General features: G+C 32.0%; 1 protein-coding gene across 1 annotated transcript; it reads left to right on the plus strand.

Annotated features, from left to right (window-relative positions):
• The first annotated feature begins 15,071 nt into the window (after positions 1 to 15,071).
• LOC121129261 (uncharacterized) lies at positions 15,072 to 16,685 on the plus strand. Its single transcript, XM_040724971.2, has 3 exons — positions 15,072 to 15,271; positions 15,346 to 15,483; positions 15,549 to 16,685. Exons 2-3 carry the CDS (start codon positions 15,464 to 15,466, stop codon positions 15,955 to 15,957), a joined length of 429 nt encoding a protein of 142 aa, XP_040580905.1. The 5' UTR covers positions 15,072 to 15,271; positions 15,346 to 15,463; the 3' UTR covers positions 15,958 to 16,685.
• The last annotated feature ends 98 nt before the right edge of the window (positions 16,686 to 16,783 follow it).

Genomic DNA, 16,783 nt, shown 5'->3' on the forward strand with positions numbered 1-16,783 from the left:
GCTGTAATTTTTCGTATGGATTTAAAGTACTTCACATTAAGTGGATATTTGAGTTAGATAATATTTTTGACAATACTGGTTGAAATAAAGGTTAAAAGTATTACCCTTAATCTTGGATGCAATGTATTTTATCAATGTCGCCTACATGTCGGGGTTTAATTTTTAAAAAACTATTTATTTTTATGAAAAATACACGAATCATAAATACAAAAGTTCTATCATTTATATTTATAATATAATATAATATGACTCATTAGCAAACGATAGAGATCGGGCGCTACGGGACAACAAGGACAAAAACATCATAGAGGTCTGGAGATATAACATACCTAAGCTGGATTTAAAGAAGGTCCAGATAGGAGGGTTATCATACTCCCCCCAGTGACCAGACCCCCGAGTTGTACAGAAAGGCACTTTAAAGTGAATAATATTCAAAAGTAGACACAAAGGTGCTAGAGTCAAGTCAAGCAGTGACATCATAACTTATCTTTCTTGCTGGCATGGCACATGAATATTTCAGATAAAGAATTTGCCCCTACTATGCAAATAATGGTCTGGTCCGTCAGAACTAAAGCAAAGCAGTCCAGATTTAGGACACTGGAAGGGGCAATAAATGCAACTTATGCCCGCAAAAAGTAAAAACCTGGCTCATATCCTCTGGATATGTTCAAAATTAAAAATACGTGGACAGAAAGACACAATCTGATTCAAAGAATATTTTTGAGCTCCCTGAGCCAGAGCGGAATAAAAGCCCAGGAAGGTAACGTTGTGCCGCATTAGTGATTGTGCTTGAAGCCAGATATTATAACTTTTAAGGATGTCAAGGTTTACGTGGCGGGTCCGACCATTGTACCGTATGTGTGTAAACTTGCGGATCGAGAAAAAGAGATAAGTACGAGACGGGTGAGTTTAAAAAATCAATAATCGTGCATCTTGAACTCGGTGACAAACATGAACTTAATTATATAATTGTAATACCTGTAGTGATAAATTGGAGAAGGGTAATGTTTAGACAGCCCTATACTGACCTAAATAAGGCTCTGAGCATCCCTCCAATGTTCATCAAATGGATCCAACTAAAGGTTCTAACAACCTCGCATACTCTATACAGAATGGATCGTAATACGATCCAGGGGCCAGGGTTTTAGAATAACTGATTTACGTACATTTAGTTCCCCTCTCTTTTCTCCCAATTCACAAGCGGGTAAAGAAGGGAGTTAGGGGAAAAAGTAACTATTATTTCAAATTAAGTTATATTAAAGTTACAAAATATTTCGTTCTTTTTCTTTCTATATGTTCTGTTTTTAAAGTGAACCCTCAAGCGTGGGCTTTATTCATTTTAGTTCTCACCCAGCACAATAGTGTAGATAGAGAGAAGAGCAATAACAGTAAATTTATTTTAGCACAGTTTTGTAAATAAAATTTTATAGCTAGGGGCAAAAGCCAATACCCAAACATGGGCTTTTATTTTATTTTAGCCTTCTTATGACCGAATCAGTGTGAATTCGCACCAGCGATCATAGGAGCGCACCAACTTAAATGTTTTTATTTTTCTTCAACTAGATAAGTAGTATTTAGTCTAAAAACATTAAGTGTTATATTCTTTTTCAGCCATTCGCCTACTCCCCAATTCATAGCGCGGGTATTGAATGGTTAAGTTTAATTAATTCATTTAAAAAAAAACTTGTTCTAAATTTTATATTAACTAACCCAATATCTTCAACATCTAATTAAATACTGGGTGGCGATTGGTTTATGGAATCGCAATATGGACAAGTTTTTAAAATTTTAAAGAATGGAGAAATTATTACATTTCAAACATTTTCCAAGGGCTCTAATCGGATGACCATCTGACGCTTAATAACATGATGGACAAGTCGGATCCAATGCCGTTTTAAACTATTATTTTCAATATTAAACTATTCTAAAAATTCTTTTTGATTATCCCTTTGATATATTTTACTTTAATATACATTGTTTTTATTGCATTTTACATATAAATGTCTCAACTTTTTTAAGTTTTCATATATAAATGTAAATATTTGTACTGGAACAGAATATACAAAGGGAGGGAGAGAGCAAATAACTATGGGGAACATGGTCCACAAGGGATCCCAGTTTAGGGACCAAAAAATGATTAAAAGACCAAGATAAGTCCCCGTACCGAAATGGACAAAAAATTTCAAAACAGAAACCCCCCCCCTAGCAGGCGAGGGGTGGTCCATTACCAACAGAACAGAGGGTCGTGTTTTTGCAAGTTTCAAGTCTCTGCCTTCCTTATTTAAATGTATATAATGGATTAATAATTAAGTGGGACTTAATTCATTTATATTTACATATGGAATTAAGAGAAGATCGATATGATTGAATCACAACGGACATATGTAGTTATTATACTTCTGTGAAAATAAAATATTGTAATTTTTAGTTGGCTATTAGTATTTTGAACTTAAGTTTGATTATTTTTTTTTTATGATTTTATGAATTAGTATCAAAGTAATACAAGGATGACTTTAGTTGCACTTAAACAATTTCTGCTTTCAGTGATTATTTGTCATATTTTGCTGAAGATACGTTCCGATGGGACAAATATGGCAATAATACATAGTCTTTTTTTATTAATTAATCAAGTCTAGGATAAGTAATCCGTCGACTTTTCCACCAGACTAGATGGTCTGAAGTTCTTGATGCGAAATATTCTGCTACAAAAGTACCAACCTCTAAAAATGTATCTGAAGAGGTATTATAATATTCTAATGTTTAGTTTTAAGTAATTCTAAATTGGACGTCCTCACTGAACATAAATTTGAAGGGATGGAACAAGAATGGGAGGTTTTAAACCCCTCATCCTAATGTTATTCCATAGATTATAAATATGTATATATATATATAATAAAATAATAACTTGAAATTGGGCCTTTTAATTCGTGGGCTGGGGTAATTCGCCTCGTCTACCTCCAAGCTTGTTCCAAAACTGCCTACTTAATAGGATAATGTTACCTTTCAATAGCCACGCATTTTTCGAAGCATAGGTATTAGGGATGCTATTGAATAGAAATGGAAGGACATTGAGTCCACCCCCAAACTATTGAATGATAAAAAAATTCCATCTTAAATACTAAAACACACCCCTTCTCACAGCAGGTTGAATTCTTGCACAGACGCTTCTCTAGGTATCAATGATCCCTTCTAATATCCCATAACACAGTTCGGTTCACTAGATAACTTGATACAAAAGTTCAAATGTCAGTTTAGCATTCCTTATATCCTAAAACGTCCATATCGCACGAACAATGATATAACATCTTTAACTTGTCCTATCGTTAACCCATTATTACTGTAAGTCTTCATATCAGTTAATAAATGATTATTAGTTATAATCACCTATACAACCCATGGGCTGAGATATATTTTTGGATATTACAAGAGGTCTTTAATGCTCAAGGAAGTGGCAGTGGGGAAATTTAGTCTACCTTGGGACCCAGCACTTCACCTGCACAACCCGTTGGCGGAACTGTATTATAGCATATTAGAAGAGGTCATTGATGCTTAGAAACGGGATAACGATGGATTTTAAACTACCTTAGGGCTCAGCACTTCACTTGCATAACCTGTGGGCCGGGGTGTATTTTTGGATATTACAATATATCCTTTTAGTGAATCAGTTCTTTTAGTGATTCGTTTTTTCTAGGTTAATAGAAATACAAGGTTATACCATAATGTGTGTACGACTGATGTTTGGCTTCCACCTCGCTTTTAAAAATGGACGTCATAGTGTATGAATGGTTGCGTGATTTCTTAAAATCAATTTTTTTTTGCCCAGCAGTCTGTACCATACATCAAATTGAAAATTCTAGCTAGCCCGATTACATGATGGTGTAATCTTGTATTTCTATTAACCTTGGTTCTTTTGATGATTCGTTCTTCTAAAGATTCAGTTCTTTTGATGATTCGTTTTTCGATGATTCAGCTCTTTTGGTGAATCACTTAATCATGAGTTATGCAACTGTGTCGGTTAAGTACGTTCATTATAAAGATTTGTTCAAAAAAACAAATTGTTCATGAACGACACAGCACTAGTTCTTAGCTATAGACTTCCTTGGTTAAGATTATGAGAACTGCAGTTGAATAAAGAAAATACATTGGGTGTCCAAGACATATAACATTAATTTTTTTTCTCTAAAATTTGAAATGCATACTCAGCTACTCAAATATGAAAAAAAAAATATCTAGGACAACGATAACATGACTGACAAGAGCCTTAAGTCAATTCGATGACTTGATCGTAAGGGGAACTGGGAAATTTACATTCAAATGAAGATTACACCAAAATTACCTTTCATAAATGTATCTCAACTCTTTTGACTGACTATAATAGAGATTCCTTCAAAATATACTCCTTACAGTCATTAGTACAAAGTAGCCTATTAGTTTCAGAAATTGAAGATTTATTAGAATATTATCGCAGTGAGCTATAAAAAATTGTAAAAAATGATTACAGGGAGCTCATAGAAATATGTATTATATTTTTATGTGGAGGCAATGATAAAAAATTAAAATTAGCTCATTGCATGACCAGAGCAAAATACTCTCTGAAAATATTTAAATATTTTCTATGTGTCTGCCCTGATTACAATCATGATCTCTACAAGGAGAATGAATAGTTCTAATAGTAGAGATTACAATCCTATTCTCTCCAAGGACAAATTACCCGATACTGGAGCAACGGAGACGTTAGTTCTATGAAGTATTGTAAAAGCAGTCAAGCTGAAAATAGATCGAAGTCAAATGGTCAAGATTATAACAACAGGAGATCAAAGCCTTGAATGTCAAGGGGCTGTGAACATGATGGTCAATTTTCAAGGTCACAAGGTAAAAACTAAAGGATTTGTGTCTCTTAATATTAACAAAGTGTTACTTTCATGGCATTTATTGAGGGACTTATTTGTGATACCGGGGGATTTTCCCAATAGCATTAAACAAATTCATAATCGTGTTTTTTTCAATACCCTCAAAAATACAAGCGATTTTGAAAACCATATTGTAGAGATCAAAAAGAAATATCTACTTGTATTTAATACAGAAGAAGATTTAAAACCAATGAAAAAAAGAATATAGAAATTAAGCCTATTAAAACACTGGTAACACGTCCAATTCCACATGTATATAGAGAGGCGACTTTAGCTGAGCTAAAAAAAATGGAGATGTAAGGAATAATTGAATCAGTTGAGAAGCCAACAGAATAAACAAGTCCTATGCATATTGTTCCTAAGAAGACTAAGAATGTTTTTTTCTTGATTGTAATACCAAGCAAATTTAATATTTTTGGTGTCTTTCTGAAGAAATTAATAAACATTTTTTAATCTAGAGCCATTACATCAGAGATGCCCAACCTTTTAATATAATGAACGGCTTTGCCACTTGAAATATTTTAATGGGCCACAGAACCTATTAAATTAAATTTTATGAAAAATGGCTTCATAAAAAAAACTATTAAATATAGATTTATTCAAAACTTAGGGCAATTTTCAAGACCAATCTGGGGGGGGGGTTATTATTTTTTTTTGCTCCACTTCATAATTTGATCAAATCACTATCTTTTTTTTTTAAAGGAAATCTATATAAAAAAAATTATCTGTTTTTAATTAAATAGTGCAATAATCTTAATGTTATAATGAATAACTATTCCCTTTGGCTTCAGTCTAAGATTCTTAGACCCGTCTGATTTTTGTTAGACCGCACTAGTTAGGTCCAAGTTCGGTGTGGAACGGTGTTATGATAAAATCACTTAATATTTGTATTTGGATGTTTAAATTGGTTGCAGTAATTTAGCAACGATGAACAGACAAACTTTGATGTATTAACATAGCAGTTAACCAGGGGCGTTCACAGGATCATATTCTTTTTTGGGGACCTAATTCTTGGAGTTTTTTTGAGAAAATATCACAAAATTAAAATTTTTGGGGAAAAAATAGAAAATTTAATTTCTTGGGTAAAATAAATTCAATTATTAAATTGTTTGTAAAAAATCCAAAAATCCACAGTTATTCACAATAAATTAATTTTTTGTAAAAAAAAATTCAAATATCGAATTTTTTGGGAAAAGTTCAAGTTTTTTTTAACAATCCACATTTATTCTTAAAAAATTCAAATATCCACTGATATTCAAAAAAATTAAGTTTCCAATATTATATTTTTTGGAAAAAAATTTCAAAAATTCACAACTATTCATAAAAAATTAGGTTTTTTGGAAATTAATACCAAAAATTAAATTTCATATAATAATTTTTTTCCAAAAAAAAATTAAAAATTTGAAATTCATAAAAATTTCCTTAATTTTGGGGGCTCTTACAACGCCTACAATCCACCCCCTGCGGACACCCCTGATAACTTTTCAACAAATCATGATAAACAAAGAGCAACATACTCTTCATGAGGACCCTCACATGTAATTAATCGATATATATTTGTTCTCTTCTCAAGAATGAAAATAAAAGATTGAGAAAATATAAAAACACTATTCAGGTTCCCAATATAACATGGTCATAATATATTAGAATATTTTTAAATCGTCCACAACGTAATTGGATTGATAATTATGACTCTCATAGAATCTTGACTTTAATTGAGTCTATAAAAGAAACAACGAATATTCATATAAAATGAAGCCTTCAATGATAAAAATATTTCAACTCTCAATTGACTGACAGTTGACAAAATGTTGTCAAATAATAACATCAAATCAGTTATTAAACTCTAGTTTGTAGATAGATTTGTAATTTATGTTCAATACTCATATATGCTAATATTGTTATTTTTTAATGAGGTGACAATTACTACAGCATTTTATTTCCTAATAAAAGCTTATTTTCTTTCATGTCTCAGAGGAAATTGATTGGTTTATATATGTATGAAATATCAGGGCCGTCTTGGAGTGGTTGTGGCTCCGCCCTTTTAAAAAAAAATTACTTCTATGAAAAAAAAAGTTAGCAAAAAAAACACAATTTAAGGATTTTTTTTTTTAAAAGGTCATTAAGAAAAATAAAATTCGATTTTTCTTTATAAAAAAAAGGTCATAAGCCCTTCCCCCCCCCAAAAAAAAAAAAAAAAATCCTGCGTACGCTCCTGAACATATAGTTCTTTACCTGCAAATTCTAAATCAAATTCTATCTTTTGCAATCAGATGATAGATTTGCAAGATATGCAGTCGATATGCAATTTTGGAAGAAACTCAAGTGTTCAACAAATTTCAAATAATGATGTGCATGACCTTGGAACAAATAAAACTCATCGAATATTGGAATTAATGGATGATGTAAATAAATTCACTTCTAAAGCATCACAATGCAGGTTCAATGGAGGTCAGTGTTTGTTCAAATGGATAAGTTGGATTAGTTATAAATCTTCACGATTCATTTTTTTACTTTTTGAATCAAGTCTCAATTTTAAAGTGCAATATTTTACTAATTTATCAAAGTTGACCGATTGAATTAGTTTATTAAAAACTTTAAGTATATTTCTTATACGGAAATAGCTTGCCACGTTCTTATCTTGGATATAACTAAGCTCTAAGGTAACTTAGATACCTTAGTTGTTATTCTTATAAAAATTGGTACAGAATGATTGATTGGCTGATATCTATAATAACACAATTTAGAAACTATTGTTTAATTGTAAGCTAGTTTTGTATGATCCAGACGTTTCCTTAATATATATTTGAGACTGAGATATTTACCTATAATATAAGTAAAATTGATGGTGTTTTAAAATAGAGAACTCTTTTTAAAAAATGGAATGGACCAATTTTTTGTCCTATGTTAAAGACTGATAAAAACATAGTTTGAATATTATAAAGTAAATATATTACTGTATCTTGTTACTTTCATTAAATGTTTATGGGGTAATCCAAAACCATTATCAATTCTACCTAATTACAATTTCAAAAAATATATAAGTTCCAAAATGTATATCAAAAGTTTTGTATATAGTAATTTTAGTAGTGAAAGAGAAAGCTTAGGCCATAAGGTCGCTCATGAATAGAGCAATACCCCGTTTAGTCTAGATTAGGTCAATATGGATGCAACCTATTGCAGACGATAATTATTTAGCACAGTCAGAATTAATATGGGATAAAGTTTATATATATACGACTAAAAAAATTATATTTATAAAAAAATATGAAAATATCCTTGGGACCGCTATAGAAACCGATTAATTAATTAGGCCAACAGTAGCATTTAGAAGTAAGAACATATATATAATTTGGCAACATATTTTTTAAAGAGTTATTTGATTAAATCATAAAAAATTAGATAAACCAATTGAAATAGACTCATTTTGTTTTTACATTAAAAAAATTTTGAGAAAAATATCCTAATTTCTAGCATAATTACTATTACTTATGATAATTATGGAAGCAATGTACAGGGTTTGGAAGCAAAATATGGACTGTTAATAAATGCTAATTATGTAATTAAAATATAGAGGTTTTGCAATTTTTTCATTCATATTCCGAGTCAACTGTCTTTTTCTGCATAAGTAAACAATTATAATCATTACTCGAATCTTTCATCATGAGTGAGCAAGAAGCAAAAAGGCAGAGGATCTCAGACCTTCTGAGTGCCAAAATTGAGATGGTAGAGATTATGGACAACGTTAAGTTCTCCATCTAAGAAAAATGATGGAAAAAACCTCAAAAGGAAAGAAGGAAGTGGGGGATACAACATTAAAAGGAATTCTGAGTTTCGGGGGGACCTGAAGACGAAGATCAAGGATGACCCCACAAAATCCATGAATCACCTCTCTAACGAGTTTTACATGAACGAGGGAATAATCAGGAGGCTGTGAAGGAGGACTTGGGGTTGTCCTCTTACACAAGGACACCACGCCACCTATTGACCGACACTCTGAAGGAAAGGAAAATGCAGATGTGCAGGAAAGTTAGTGCGTGGATCAAGGCAAATGTATCCACAGTAAAAATTTTCTTTCATGAGAAGATTTTCACCATGGACCAGGTCTACAACCGTCAGAACGACTGTTGGCTTGGGGAATCACCGTCTCAGGTCAAGGGGGCGTTCCGAACAAAACATCTGACACAAAAAATGGTCTTGGGTATCATGGCGTCCGACGGTAATAAGATACCCCCTTTTTTTAAGGGTGGGGGGAGGAATTGGCCAGGAGGCCTACTACAATGTGCTGAGGATCACCATACTGTCATGGCTCAAGGCCACCTATCCAGAATACAACTATTTGCAGATTTCAGATGGTGCACCCTCACACACATCGGTCAAATGCCAGAAGTTGTGCGCCGACAACATGGCTGATTTTTGGCTCAAGGACATGTGGCCATAATCTTAGCCGGATTTGAACCCGTTGAACTTAGCTGTGGGGGCACTTTGGAAGGGGAGACTAACCGGACATCTCACCTGAGCGTGGACTCCCTGATGGCCGCCATTGTGAAGGAGTTGAACAACTTGTCCGAGAAGTTCATCATCAACTCCTGCAAGGCTTTCCGCCACGGTGTGGAGCCTGTGATTGCTACTTAGGGCGGTTATATTTTGTGAACATATTCAAAGAAGTCGTTTTTCAAATTTTTGTTAAAAATTTCAAAATTATTTATCAAAAAATAAAATTATTGACATTTTTCTGAAATCAGTCATTCAGTTCACGTTTTTCCGAACCCTGTAGATGTAGGCCAATGTTGCATCTGAAACACACATTTTGTCTTTCCCTTAGACATTTTGAGCCTTTGCAACGTCTTAAATGAGGTATAGGCCTAATAAGGGAAGCCCATTGTGGCCTCTCGAGCTTTTGTTAACTGCTTCTTTCAAAAATAGATGCAAACCGGGTCCATATGACGATAAATTATAAACAAGACATTTTGAAAAACACTCTCGATTCGAGTTAGACTTTTGAGTAATGTGGCGCCCCAGTAAATCATTCTTTCTTTTATTTTTTTATATAACATTTAATAAAGTAGTACTCCATACAGCAGATAAATAATAAAAAATAGATTAATAAATGTTACATGTAGATTGAAAAATTCTAGCATATATGAAGTGGTAAAATAATTAAAAGTTATCGATCGTAATATGGTAATATAAAGCACAAGACTGTACCCAATATATAACATATACTTGAATCAAATAACTAGATGTAATTAACTTGTAATAAAAAAAACATAAAATTATTCTTTATGTGCATAATATTATATTTTTAAAAGACCCCAGATTCAATCAATTTTCTAAGCTGAGGCCCAAGAAACCAAGATGATTTCTCTAAAACCCAATGTCTGGGTGGGGGAGCCCAAAGCAGTGACATCCCTAGTACACACAAAATAGATGTTGTGACCTTATTTAGAGTGTAAATGGTGTTATTTTCTAGTGCTAGTTCATCTAGGAGTCCAGTCGTATTAGACAAATTTTGAATGAATGGTATTTCCGAGCAGAAAAAAATGAGTCTAGCTTCTTTTCCCATGGCTCAAAATTTACAAAGTAAACATGAGAAAAGTTAATAAATTAAGAACTACAAAATTAGTGATGGCCCGCAAACTGAATTTTGCTGTATGAGTATTTTCAAATTTCTAAAAACCACTCGAAGAATTACGAGCTATACTCGCTTGAATACTCGTTACACACCCTAACCCTTTTTCTATCTAAAAAATTTGTCAGACAAAAAAGTCATATCGTTTAAAGAATGATTGAAATTTGTAATTCAAAAATTATTTTCGTAATTAATTATAATTAAAACTTGGTATAAGGGTTGACAATTTCACATTTTCTAGGTTCAACTAGAGATTCGAAAAGATAAACAGGCCTGTTTGAGTCACATAGGTTACCAACCTCATCATTACTTTGGTAATGAAAGTTACTCAGATAATATTGAAATGTTGCAAGTGCTAGAGGAATGGGGATTATGTTTAATCTTAAATCTCAAGAGATATGCCTAATGAATTAGTAGCTAAAATCAAATTTGACCATTCAAATTTAAATTTCCCTCATTCATTTATAAATATTCATTAATTAATATTAATGCAGCCAAGTTTGTCGTATGTCTATTGGTCTGAGCAAGATAATTAGAGACTAGGTAGGTCAGTTTAAAGTTTTAGGGTAGTCAGCATTTTGTTAACCTCGGCAGGCGAATATGACATAAAGGTGATAAATAAAAGCACTCCCTAGCTGAATATAACACAATATAGTCAGCTGTTTCTGTTTAACAGTTCCTTAATGATATTTCTCTTACACTTATTCGAGTATTGACTATTGATATTATTAATAATTATAATTTAGAGAATCGTTCTGAGTAGAAGGCTGTCAATGATTTAATCTTACGAAAAATTTCCTCAGCGATTTGTCTTTCCCATCAAGAAATTAACCTGAGATCTACTCTGACCTTTCTCCAAAAGGAAATCTTTTACCAATTTGTTTGTATTCATTTTTTTTCTCTCTCTTCTCCCGCATTCTTTGAAGATTTCGAAGTTTGACATTGTAGCTTTCCATGCGACATTCATAATTTTCACATTTCTTTTTCTTTTAGAAGTAGTCCTTGATAAGCAAATAGATTTATCAAATGTAGATTCAATACTTTTTTCCTCCATTGGTTCATCTATTAACTCTATGATTGTCTCGGTTCTTCCATGAATTCTAGGTTTGGATAAGATTCCATCTCTTTGATGTTAATTGATTCCTTCATAGCTGGCCATCTGGTTTTGGAATATGCCACAGAGTTTTGAACAGATTCTAATATGTCTCTTTAAATCGACTTTATAAAAAAAGTAATTGATGGTACTGCATTTACAGGTTTTAGCTAAGATTTTTGTCAAGTCTCATAAACTTGAATAAGTAAAATTATCATGAGTAAAATGGTTGCCACAAATTCTTGATGTCTTTGATTTAAGCGACTTTTTTAACTAGTACAAATCAATACAAGTCCGTCTAAGGTTATGATTGGATGGGAATAAATGATAGGAAGTATCAATTGGATTTGGACAATTAAGGATGGCACTAGATCCTGTCGAGTATTGCGTAATAGATCAGATTTAGAATCATGAATTGGAACTTCAGCCTCTAGGATATCTTTTGATAAGTTTGAATAACTCATTTTCAAAATGTATACTGTAAACTGTATAACTAAGAGGACCTTTGTATAAGTATTTATTATTTTTGTATATTGTTATAATTGAAGAGTGAAATTTGCAACGAGAAATACTAAAAGTAAAGATGATTGACAATTGTTTATTTTTATAAGATTTAGATATTATATATATATGACTTCATAGAATTGGGCGTGTGTATCAATAAAAGTTTCATGAAAATACCGTCTTTGACCTTCTTTGTCTCTAAGTATCCTGTGTGCTTAATAAACTGCGTAATTCCGAACAATTCGACTCCTCCCGTTGGTCTAAAAAAAATCCTACAAAGATTAATTTTCAAATGAAGAGGACACATTGCAAAAAAGTGAACATGTTTTAACATAGTGCTCCCTGTGGGAAAACATATATTCTAAATTTTACAGAGAAAGGAAGTCATTATAGTAATATTTATATTCTATAATGTGCTCGAAAAAGAAAAACAGATAATCCCAAGTTTTAACGAGTTCTGAGCTTTTTTCCAGTTTTGAGTAATACATGACTTTTTATGCCAACGAGCCCAGTTTTTTGTATTGTTTTTTATTTACTGCTTAAGACTCGAATAGCAATTTACAAATTTTACTCGTGGCACACCACTACTAAAAATTACTGAGACACATTTTTTGAGAAAAAAATTTCATATACCGGGATTACGGCTGTATAGAGCCCCCTTTAATCTAGAACCCCTTGTATTAGCTCATGTTTTGGTTTTCGAAATCAAGAACTGAATCAAAAATAACGCTTCTACTATGATATGTGTTCTTTAGCTTCAACTTATATAAAAATTGAATATTTTTATGTAAGAGAAAATAATAACTATACATTTTATGAACTAATCACATACTTACAAAAACAAACAAAAAATGGGTTTCGGATTCTTGGCGAGTGTTAATTTTAGAGAAAATATTAAAAGAGGTTCTGAAGTTATCATTTAAAGAAAGACACTACAATTTTTTTTAAAGTGGAAACCCTAATTGTGCAAGTGAATTCAATGTTATGAGTAAATGCTGCGATAATTAGTAGAACGAGACACTAAAATAACGTCTTTCGGCTCGACTCACTAAAAACAGACGGCTCTTTCGGCTACCAAACTACTCTTCAGATTTTTCTTTTTTTAGAAAAAATTTCAATTGTTTTTTGCTCTGCTGCATAATTTACCCGAATGACCATTTCCAAAAAAAAAAAGTCGTTCCTATTCTTCCTTCAAATTTCATCGAGACGATTTTTTAAATATATATAACGGCAAAAAATGCATCATTTGGGCTGAGCCGGCTCCTGATTGATGGGGAGCCGGCTCCCGTCGTTCACTTCAAAGAGCCGCCTCATAGAGCCCTTACGTTCGCAAACAACATATCACTAATATCTAAAGACTTACTAAAGTGAAATCGTAATTAAGAAGCCATCATTATACTCCCACTTCTGAAATAATTTTTAAATACAGTAAAAAATATCTCAAGTTGTTGTTTTTGTATTCTTGAAAAAAAATAAAACTTAATTCAAATTTACATTTTTTTAGGGATTTATGATACATCAATATAGTGAGAATTTTGACAACTGTAGAGAATACAATTGAATACCAATGAATCTCTCATATGTCTCAAAAATGCAATAAATATGAACAAAACGAACACAACAGGAGGTAAAACTTTTTATTACAGGATTTCTTCAAAGAAATTATATGAAAGATTCATATCTCCACTATCATTATAATCTTGTCATCAATAAATCCACCATAAAAGTCAAACATGAATACTTTGTTTACTAATGTTTTGAATAAATATGTATGTAAGTTATTATATATTATACTGCATAATTGGTAGAGTTCCGTCTTTAAAGTGGTACTTCTTTGAGAGTACTAATACATTTTCCGCCTGAAAGAATCGATTACAGTGCAATATGTTCGTTTAATGTTTTAAACCTTCTGATAAATCAAGTTAGGAAAATTTGAGGCTTGACAGATCATTTTTAGTTCGATATTATTGTTTGAAATTTGACTATTTTTAGGTGGCTGAGATCATCTTTAAAATGTTCTTAGTTGCCTCTTATTTTTTTTAAATTTTTTGATAATGTCTTGGTAGAATACATACGAACAAACTCTAGACACCTCTAACACTTGCATATGATTTTCTATCTCTCATAAAATTCAAGAAATCTATTTTTGGATTTGCATCTGTAAGACATTTTTAACTGATGTAGGTATAATTCTTGAATAAACAGATGCCAAAAATAAGAGATAGATTGATTGTAAAAGGTAATTAACCAAAGAAAAAAAAATCCAACGTATAAATGTTATTCCAATATACATCTTTTAAGACTTCAGATGATTTTCCATTTGTTACTAAATGCAAATGGAAGGATCATGAATAAACAGGAAGCATGGGCCTCACAGAAATGGGTGTAGGAGACAAAGCAATTGATTTATCCCAATTATGAGGCAACTATAAATATTTGCTGTATATTTGGGAAACAGTAAAGTATAATTCGGAGAATATTTGAATGAATTTAAAAAAAGAATGCCTCCATAAAATCTCTTTTTTTTAAGGTAAGGAAAAAGGTCATCAGTGAAAGAAAGTGCAAGTCACAAATTTTGGGCAACATTACATCGCCTCCCAAGACTCCAAAAAAAAATATCCTACGGTTATGCTCACAGAACAATTTATATTCAATCCATAATTGCCTTTTGCGAGACAAGTACATATTATATAAGACGTCGTCATGTTAAGCCACAAATGGCTGCTTCGATTTATAAAAAATTTTGACAGAGTAAAAATGTGGAATAAAAAGAGACGTTGCAATATTGATAAGTGGAGCAGTTGACAAACACGTGTGTTTCTCTCGTAAAATGTACAAAAGAAGGATATTCCGTAATACCTCTTATTATTTGTTGTTTTTTAGTCGTATTTGTAGTATGATAGTTGTAAATTTCGCGTACGCTACTCAGTACGACAGCAGGGACAAGAACAACAACAACGCAATTAACTTCTTCGCGTCCTTCCTCAAATGCATTTAGATAGGTACATACTGACACACACACATATTTTTTTTTTTTTGAATCTGCTACTTCAGAAATGTTAGACTTAGGATAATTCCCAGAGTTAGCCAGGAGGCTTTGACCGGCGTGCTCTTTAACCTTAGTTAGAAGAGGTAAGAGCGTCTCTGAGTAATTGTTTCCTTATTTTCTCATTATTTACAAGTTATTTTGTTGTTGAAAAATTTAGGAACCGCGAAATGATTGTAGTAACCCAAGCTTCGATCTGGACAGAATAATTTAGACTCAGAGGTTTGATTGTATTCATGAAATAGTTCGTAGTTTCATTAAAGAGTTATCAAAGTATAATGCTGCATTCATACGAAAGGTTAGTTCTTTTTTTTATGATATCTTATCCATTTATAATTTACTTTACTCATATACTAATAACAGCCGATCCTGGACAATGTCTTCCTCTAACACTCAAACGCATGTGATTGATCGATCCTCTTCTCAAAGGAATAATCCGGAAGAGGTGGAATTCTTAGGAGATATCGTTTGGAACTGGCTAGGAAACAAATTTAATCTCGTTAGAAATGGACTGCGTCGTCGCATTCGTAATGGAGATTCAGGGACAGAGCTCGTTGATAAAGGAGAAGAGGAGAGAAATATTGAGGATTTGGACTTTGATAATAATAAGACTCGAACAGTTTCCTCTTCTTCAGGTGAGAGCTCTGTGTCCTTGGCAAGATCTCAGCCAATTGATATACGAAATGGACGGGAAAGAGATCGATCTGCTGAGCGACGTGCCATGAATCAAGATTTACGAAAAAAGCCTTGGAAAACTCACCACTACTACTAAAACAATTTTTTTTAGTTGAGTTATTTTTTTCTCACTTTTTTAAATGAAGGATTTAAAAGTTTATGAGATAGACCTACTTGAAGGAGACAATGTGGTACAAGAGGAAGAAAGACAACTAGAAGGATGCAATAATCAGAGCATCATTTCCAAATAGACTTAGTATTTTATTCATTTGACATGGATAAATCCGAATTTAGACTTATGGTTAGTTATATCGTCTATCTATGTGTTTTTACTCTTCTTGGAGTAGTATTTGATCACTTAATATGTAGTACAATTCAAACCATATTGATTCTCAAGTTTTAATTCTAAATAATGTTGATTTGAAGGAAGCAAAAAATATTACTTTTTATGTTAGATACTATAAATGATCTCATGGACTATCTCTGTATTGCAATTTTGGAGCTTCCATATATATATTTATTTATATTTATATCGTTTCCTCTGACTGTTTCCCATATATTCATTCAGATCCGTGTTCGGGTACGTAGATGTGTAAAATTCAAGTACCTGTTTTAAATAATTACGATGTTACTTAAATTATATATATTTATTTATATATAAATTTGACTGTTTAGCTTAATTAATAATGTTCAATTGTTCCAAATGATGTAAATCAATTATTTTTCTCTAAGTGTAGTATTCACTTATTATTGTACATACATATGCAATACTTCCGTTGATATGAATATATTTATTAAAATGAATAAATGTTTGAATAACTAAAAGCTTTTTACATAATTCATTTATCATACGTTAATTAGTGTACCTTCATTTCCCCTCCCTCTAAACATTCATAATATTCTTTCAGTACTGGAGTTTTGTA

The sequence above is a fragment of the Lepeophtheirus salmonis genome, chromosome 14 (genome assembly GCF_016086655.4).
Source record: "Lepeophtheirus salmonis chromosome 14, UVic_Lsal_1.4, whole genome shotgun sequence".
NCBI lineage: Eukaryota > Metazoa > Arthropoda > Copepoda > Siphonostomatoida > Caligidae > Lepeophtheirus > Lepeophtheirus salmonis.

What these genes read in the sequence shown, in the direction of transcription:
- LOC121129261 (XM_040724971.2), top strand. Translation starts at nt 15,464, where the DNA reads ATGCTGCATTCATACGAAAG. An exon ending in ATGCTGCATTCATACGAAAG is followed by an intron (nt 15,484 to 15,548) that starts GTTAGTTCTTTT and finishes TACTAATAACAG; the next exon opens with CCGATCCTGGACAATGTCTT.